The sequence below is a fragment of the Lactuca saligna genome, chromosome 5, assembly GCF_052625555.1.
Source record: "Lactuca saligna cultivar CGN05327 chromosome 5, ASM5262555v1, whole genome shotgun sequence".
NCBI lineage: Eukaryota > Viridiplantae > Streptophyta > Magnoliopsida > Asterales > Asteraceae > Lactuca > Lactuca saligna.
The window spans coordinates 302,339,606-302,347,555 of NC_136421.1; the positions used below are offsets into that span (position 1 = coordinate 302,339,606).

Below are 7,950 nucleotides of genomic sequence, written 5' to 3' on the forward strand. Positions count from 1 at the left end.
GGAGCTATTTTTTTCTTTTTGTCACGGGCCCCATATATGTTTGGACTTTGGACCGGCCCTAAGTATACCAGTAATGATACCTTTTGTTGTAAAATAGATGTATAATATACCAAAATATGTAGAATTTGTTTCTTCCTTGTTTCAAAAGTTATTAAGATATATTGACGAGTTGGATACATTCCTTCCATCTTGGGAGTTTTATCTAGGTTAACCCGGAAACAGAATAGGAAGGCATGTAACTTTCATTTCGAGTTATTGATTATTGCTTTTACGCAACGTTTCAGTTTTCAGTCTTAGTATTTATTCGAGATCTCAGATATCTGTTTTGTTGAGTTTATTTGATAATCAATTTTCGGTCTCAATATTTATTCGAGATTTTGGTTATATGTTTATCGAGTTTATTTGAGTAAAAGCTTCATTAGAATTTATAAATCATGCTTTGAATTTTTATTATTCTTTGTATATATTTAGTAAATTTTTTATAAAAGACTTGCATTAAAGCATTAAATTTTTGTTATTTTTAACAAAATTGTTTCAAGTAAAATTCTTTAGAAAAGTTGTGATAATGTAGCATTGGTTTATACCTTCTAGCATAAGTTTTGAAAGATTATAAGTCTTATCAATAATTTTAAATTATGAAAATATTGATCATTGTTTGAAAATTTTATTACTTGTTGAGTCTAAAACTCATATAATTTATGAGAGGTTTTGTTGATCATCCTGCTCAAACGTAAATTCACGAAATTATTGAAAATAATCTTTAGATTTCGCAGGTGATGTCCTACTAAAACGTAGATTTTCACAAGTCATAAACTTCAGGTCATGACGTGCCAAAATATTCATTTTCGCAACTATTGGCCTGTTTACATCCATTTCCACATGCAAAAATCTCATACACATAGCAATGATGTCTCATTTTAGCGTACAAACATAAATAAATTTAGATAATGCTAAATAACTTACTGATATAGATCATTGTTGTTTCCAAACATCTTTTTCAGCGAGAATTTGTAGCTCATTAACTAAAATGTTGTGTAAAAATGAAGAATGAATAAAAAAAAGGTTTATATATGGTTGAAAACGAACCGGGGTAGACCAATAAAATTTTTCCCGTAACCCATGTTATATCGTTAACAAAGTTTTTGTAATTTAAATAAAAAATATTACAAACATCTAGATTTTCACAGATGATAGTCCATAAAATCGTGATTATTTTTGCTCTTTTTTGAAAATTGATTTATAGGCTTACTCTCGTTAGTCATTTATTATCAGTATTCATATTTACATAAGTTAACTTCTTTTTTTCCACCTCACAAGTGAAGGCATTTGAATGGTGCAAGACTGCAAGAGGGTGATATTTGACGAGAATACAAACTTAAAGGTCTTAAATCAAATTTTATCATAACCGAACTCCAAAACTCGAAATCGGAATTAGGGCTCAAAGCTGAATCCTCGTTCACCGTTCACTATTCATCGTCCCCGGCGACGACACGCTCCTCCATTTCTGGTACGTCTTCTCTCTCTATATATATCTCTCTCTCAGTTTATGTGCGTTATTATTTTGTTAATTTTATGTGCTTTCGTCTTTGTGTTGTTAATTTTATGCATAGATTATCATGCTAGATATATTTTAGGTGTGGTCGGAAGCGGATTAATCAAACTTGTTTACTACTCAATGATCACAATTTAACCTAATAATTAGATGAATTTGTTAGGATTTATAGGAGCCTCGTCAGGAATAAGATTGCCTCTATTACTTATGCTTATGTAGTTATGTTTCTTTCATCTGCTACAGGTGGCTTGGTAGGAAAATTCGCCACAAGTGACAAAATGGTTCATTTGTTTCTTTCTGAACCAGACTGGAGTTGTGATGGAAGTGATGACTCTTTTCAACACAGATTATCTCTCTTGAATGACCTAGACTCCATAGTCCGCTTATTGATTGCATCTCAAAGTCGATCAGAGGCACGACTTTGGCTTTGCAAAGATCTTTCAGGGGTAAATTCTCTATCTTCCCGGCAAAAACGTGAACTGTTTGTGACCTTACTGAAAACCAGCTCACAGAAAAGAGACCTAGCAGCTCAACTTATGCAAATGATATTTGATAAACATCCAAAAAAAGCAGGGTCTATCTTAGCCAAGAAAAGCCACATGCTGGAGGATTTCTTTAGAGGGAATCCAAGGCGTATTCTTCTTTGGTTCTCTAATTTTGCTGGAAGTGGTGATATGGAGCATAAAAATGGCGCCAAAGCATTATCCCAATTTGCCTTTTTGAATCGTGACATTTGTTGGGAAGAGCTGGAATGGAAAGGCAAACATGGTCAATCCCCTGCTATGGTTGCAACAAAACCTCATTACTTTCTTGATCTTGATGTTGAACAAACAGTAGACAATTTTCTTGAAAATGTTCCTGAATTTTGGTCATCTCATGAGTTTTCTGATACTTTAAAGAATGGTGAGATTTTATTAATGGATACGAAATTCTTCATAAACATGTTTGTGGGTTTAATGTACAAACAAGACATGAAGGAGATGTGGGAAGTGATTAACGATTTTTTAGCAGAAGAGCCTTTCTCATCTTTATGTTCCCACCTTCTAATTGTTCTTGATGAAAAAGAACTCTGTAGTTTTCTTGATTTGCTTCAAAAGTTCCTCAAACCTAAAGATCATGGTGACACATGTCAGAATATGGATGCCATACTTTTCAGATACAGTGGTTCAGATTCGATTAGTGAGCTACTTTTATTAAATGCAGTTATAAATCGAGGGCGTCAACTTATGCAGATTTTACAAGAAAACGAGCACATAGAGGAAAAGATGAAAATAAAAGATGTTGTGCAACAGATTTGCAGTTTGTCACATGATGGTTTTGTCCCACTAATTAAAGAATGTTCAAAGACCAAAAGCTTAAATTGGATAAAGTTATTAGGGTTGCAATCTTGGGCTCTTCATTGTTTCTTATCTGAGGGATTCTGGCCTCCTGAAGCTTGGGAATCTTTGTTTAATAGCAATGGAATAAGTTTTCGTCACTCAGGGAAGCACGAATTGTTATATACTAATAAATTGTTAGTGGATGAAAGTGATTCTGATTCGGATAAAAGGACTTCTTCTAGATCAAAGAGTAGAAAGAAAGGAAAGAGCAGAAAGAAAAGAAGAAGAATGTCTCTGTTTGCTGATGGCTATGATTATGATGATAATGATGATCTTTTGGATTTGGGGTTTTCATATAACAGGATGGAGTTCCAATCTAAGGCTAGTTATTGGTTGCTATCTACTGATGATTATTCTACTTCATGGAATAGTGTAAGTTGATTTATCTAAAGATTCGTGTCAAATTATGTTTCATTAATGTATCATTCATTTTGATGATTTGTGATATTTTGCAGGTTGACTTACCAGAACACTTATCAAAGCATTGTTTTTCTACTTGGATGAAGTGGGCTTTTTCCCGATCAATTGGATAAATTCAGGGTACAAAAGAAGGATTTGCTCTCGTGTGTATAAAAGACGTAAATGCCCTTGTTATAGCCGCTAGGAATGAATGACTTAACTAGCTTACTATCCATGTATGTATCTACAAAACTTACTCGGAAATGGAGGGATTCATTCAGAGCACCATGATTTCTATTACTCAAACATGGTGGGATACAATGAATATGAGATGTGCATTTGATTCCAGAGGCCAAATCTGTAGGCGATTTCAATTCTTGTAGCTTGTTTTGTATTAGTGAAAAAATGGGTATAAAGTTGAACATGTGGATTAAAGAGAATGTTTTTAATAAAAAAAAACATGTTGTAACCAGTCGATGATAAACATGGTCTTATGAGAAATTAGCAACATTTATTATTTTTACCCAACAACCAAGTTAGAATTATGTAACTAAACACAACATTTATAAAGATGAAATCTAAAATCTTTATAACATTTAGAAAAAGGAATCACACTTGTAAAACATACATATCACTTAATCTACATTTACTTTGGTCTTCTTTCGTGCAAGAAACCGCTCTTTTGCAGCAGCCAAAGCATCCTGGTTTCTTTTATGATGATCCGTTGTTGCAGGTTGACTTGCCATGTCATCCTTTCCAGATTCTTCCTTCAGGGAATCATTAGAGACTTCTTGTTTATTTTGCGTATCAACAACAGGTTTTTTCGCTTCAATGGATTCAGATCCTTCCTTGGACCCCACAGATATTTCATTTTCACCCCGATTTTCTTCTTTCGGAATCTTTGATTCCAACCTCTGCTTCTCAGGCTTCCTTGACTCACTACCTTCTGCTCCAAAAGCAACATTTTTTGATAAATTGAAGTAGAACTCACTCATATCACCACCCTTTTTAGTGATCTGTAACAACAAAATGTTAATTGATTACTTATGAAAAAATTAAACTATGTTGCTATTTATCCAAACAAAAAAAAAGGAAAACTTACATCTTCTTTTTCCTCACGTAGTTGACGCAATCGTTCTTCCTCCAACCATTTTGCTTGCTCTGCAAGTTTCCTTTTGTAGGCCCCAGTGACAAATTTGTCCTTATCTGCAAAAAGATGGTCTTCTTTGGTCCTCTCTTTAGCAAGCTTTCTCTCGTATATTATCTCATGTTCTCTCTCACGCACTTTTGCTTTATCTATCAATGTTTGTATATACCTTGGCTGTAAGTGTAACAAACATAAAAGATTATATTCCATAAAGAAGACTCAAAAACATGTGAACTTTGTGAAAATAAATAAATATTTATATAATAATAATACCTTTCTCTCCTGTCGATCTTGTGCAATGGGGCGCACTGCTTTCTCCTTCATTTCATCGTATACACCATCATAATCAAACACTGATGGATCTTCCTCTAGGGCTTTCTTATGTTGCTCCTCTACCTACACAAGAAACATGATAAGATGAAAGGAAAAGGAAAAAAGGCCAAAATGGTAATTTTGTTTTCTTGGATGACTTACATCTTTGAGAGCCTTGTTTTTGCTGGCTTGTCTAGAAATTTCTCTCTCTATGTCATCTTCATCATCATCACCAAAACCAGGTGCTGGAGGGCGAGGAGGTCTTGTAGGTTGCTTCTTTTGTTGGGAGGACTGGACTCTTAGGTTTAATCCGTACTTCATTTTACTTCCTATTCCTGCAACAGAAATGATAAACCATGGAATGTTTTTTGGGTCTAAGCTCAATTAGGGCAAGAATAGTTGGAATAACAGTATATGAGAGATTCACGATTATAGAACACTTGAAACAATTTAAAGCATTATCAATTGATCAATTTTGGAATTTAAAGGACTGTATTTCACAGTGACATGAGCATAAACATATACAAATGAAAACATTTAAAGCATTGTCAGTGCAAAGGCAATCGTAGATTCAAGAAACTCATCAGTACAAGATCTGGTTCTCCCTTATTCCATATGAAGGCGACATCCGAAGTTTTAAGCAGTACAGTGAGAGCAAATTTCAAGGATGATTCTAGTTCAAATAGATTTAAAGAAATACAGATACGGATTCCCTACTTCCATAGACTATATGCTCTCATAAAGATAGCTGCTATTCCAACAGATAATAAAAATTGAGCCCTAAAAGAAATTAACAAACTGAGCCCTGAAATTGATCGAAGTGGAAACGATAAACCTACCTGATATCGAGAAAGGGCGGGTAAGGCGTTGTTGCCGAGACGAGAAACCGAACTGAGATCGAGGGCCTCGTTTAACCAGTGGGACGACGACGGGAAAGGGCCGCGATGAAGAGGGAGTGGGTGGCTATGAGAATGGTGACCGTCGTTTCCGGAGTCAAGGACGGTGCGGCTGCGTCACCGGAAACGAGAAGGGTGATCGGGGGGTGAGGCTATTGAAAGGGATGCGTTGATTGTTCCCGGAGGGAGATGAGTTTTGGGCGAGGGGAAAAGGGGGGCCAGGGTTTTTGGTGTCTTCAAAATGAGTTTATTTTATATTTAATTTTTTTTAAGGGTAAAAGTTTTTTTTTTTTTTTTTTCAAAAAAATATTTCAATAATTAATCCGGAGGATGTCTGCCATCTCTTACTTTTTATGTGTCGTGTCATATTTTCTTTATTTTTCTTTCCCTCACAAAACGAGGGTGTACAGTAAGTTTTCTTCACTCTTTTTTAAATAAAAATAATTGATTTTGATATATATATATATATATATATATATATATATATATATATATATATATATATATATATATATATATATATATATATATATAGGGTTAGGTTCATGTAAGACGGTCTAATTTTGTGAGACCGTGAGATGTATTTTTTTATTTTTTTTATTTTTTTTTTAAAATTTAGTTAATTCAAGTTCCGAAAATAATATTTAAAAAAAGAATTTTTTGATTTTTCCATTTATTTTGCATTTTAAAATTATTTTTAGAATATGTATAGTGTAATATTCTATTTAGAATATTTCACGTATTTTTCAAAAAAAAAAGAATTTTTTTTATTTTTTTAATTAATTCAAGTTCCGAAAATAATATTTAAAAAAAGAATTTTTAGATTTTTCTATTTATTTTGCATTTTAAAATTATTTTTTAGAATATGTCAGTGTAATATTCAATTTAGAATATTTCACGTATTTTTCAAAAAAAAAAAACGAGATTTTTTTTTAGTTAATTCAAGTTCCGAAAATAATATTTAAAAAAAGAATTTTTGGATTTTTCCATTTATTTTGCATTTTAAAATTATTTTTAGATTTGGTTTCACGGTCTCACAAAATTATAATGGTCTCAAATGAACCTGAACATATATATATATATATATATATATATATATATATATATATATATATATATATATATATATATATATATATATATATACTAGCAGTGTACCCGCACAAAGCGGCGGGGCGTGTAAATTCTTTCGGTGATATGTTTCCTCTATAAAAATGTTATGTTACAAAAGAAAGTACATGTCGAAGACAAAATAATCAAACTATGGTGTTATTTGGGAGATGAAATCATTTTTTGTTCCTGAACGGTGGACTTTATAGCAGAGGAGGGAACAAAGAGGTATATGCGATTGGAGAGATATTTGAATCAACATGCTAAATTTAAGGATATCTAAAAGGGTTCAAAATTTGAATGAATCCGGGATTTGAGGGAACCATATCAAATTGCTGAGAAATATAAGGAGATTTGATGATAAATATTTAAATTCAAAAATTGGTTAAAATATAATATTATTTTATTAATGGTTACTTGTACTATCAGCTTCATCATTTGGACGTCTTAAAAAAATATTATTATTATAATCAATCTATTTTTAGAAATAGTTAGATTTCTTTTATAAGATAGTAAAGATATATATTAAATGAGTAACAAACATAAATATTACTTAAAAATAAAAATCACTTCATTAATTAAAAATTAAATTAAAATAATCAAGATTAAAAATAAATAAATAAATAAAAAACTAGAAAACAACAAATATTTAAAAAAACACAACTTAGAAAACATAATTAATATCCAAATTTTAAATAACCAAAATACGTCATTTGGAATCGTCGTCCTCATCATCGACATCATCGGCATCGTCATTCTCATCAATATCATTCTCGTCGTTGTCATCGGAATCCGCACTCTCGACGAACATATATGATTCATCAAACAAATCATTGTGTCAATACTCTTCATGTTCCACCAAATCAGCATGAAGGGTGTGATGAATGTCACGATCGTATACTTCTCTTCTATTTGCCCTATACTCTTGCGTACCAATGGCCACTCCTTCGATATTTGGCAAAAACTTCGTTTTTGTTGTATCGACCTATTGCTCTTCCTTCGTCTTTAAGAATAATATTATGTAATATGTGATGGATTATGAGCATATCTACATTCCTATGTGATCATGCAACCCTAATTGCTTTGGATCTAAGTTTTTCTTTATTGAACATACAAATATGAACACCAAAGCAATAACTCTAGATCTAGCATACA

General features: G+C 32.3%; 2 protein-coding genes across 2 annotated transcripts; one reads left to right on the forward strand and one right to left on the reverse strand.

The window, feature by feature from the left end:
- Window positions 1–1,374: 1,374 nt before the first annotated feature.
- LOC145048411 (uncharacterized) lies at window positions 1,375–3,853 on the forward strand. The gene is made up of 3 exons (XM_078996885.1): window positions 1,375–1,507; window positions 1,796–3,303; window positions 3,387–3,853. Exons 2-3 carry the CDS (start codon window positions 1,831–1,833, stop codon window positions 3,462–3,464), a joined length of 1,551 nt encoding a protein of 516 aa, XP_078853011.1. The 5' UTR covers window positions 1,375–1,507; window positions 1,796–1,830; the 3' UTR covers window positions 3,465–3,853.
- A 19-nt stretch (window positions 3,854–3,872) lies between these two features.
- LOC145048412 (uncharacterized) lies at window positions 3,873–5,919 on the reverse strand. The gene is made up of 5 exons (XM_078996886.1): window positions 5,629–5,919; window positions 4,952–5,124; window positions 4,751–4,873; window positions 4,433–4,651; window positions 3,873–4,346 (listed from the first exon to the last, which is right to left on the reverse strand). The coding sequence occupies exons 2-5, from the start codon at window positions 5,108–5,110 to the stop codon at window positions 3,966–3,968; spliced, it is 882 nt and encodes a 293-aa protein (XP_078853012.1). The 5' UTR covers window positions 5,111–5,124; window positions 5,629–5,919; the 3' UTR covers window positions 3,873–3,965.
- Window positions 5,920–7,950: the final 2,031 nt, after the last annotated feature.

What these genes read in the sequence shown, in the direction of transcription:
- LOC145048412 (XM_078996886.1), bottom strand. Translation starts at nt 5,110, where the DNA reads ATGAAGTACGGATTAAACCTAAGAGTCCAGTCCTCCCAACAAAAGAAG. An exon ending in AAGATCGACAGGAGAGAAAG is followed by an intron (nt 4,652 to 4,750) that starts GTATTATTATTA and finishes TTACACTTACAG; the next exon opens with CCAAGGTATATACAAACATT. An exon ending in TACGTGAGGAAAAAGAAGAT is followed by an intron (nt 4,347 to 4,432) that starts GTAAGTTTTCCT and finishes TTGTTGTTACAG; the next exon opens with ATCACTAAAAAGGGTGGTGA.
- LOC145048411 (XM_078996885.1), top strand. Translation starts at nt 1,831, where the DNA reads ATGGTTCATTTGTTTCTTTCTGAACCAGACTGGAGTTGTGATGGAAGT. An exon ending in ATTCTACTTCATGGAATAGT is followed by an intron (nt 3,304 to 3,386) that starts GTAAGTTGATTT and finishes GATATTTTGCAG; the next exon opens with GTTGACTTACCAGAACACTT.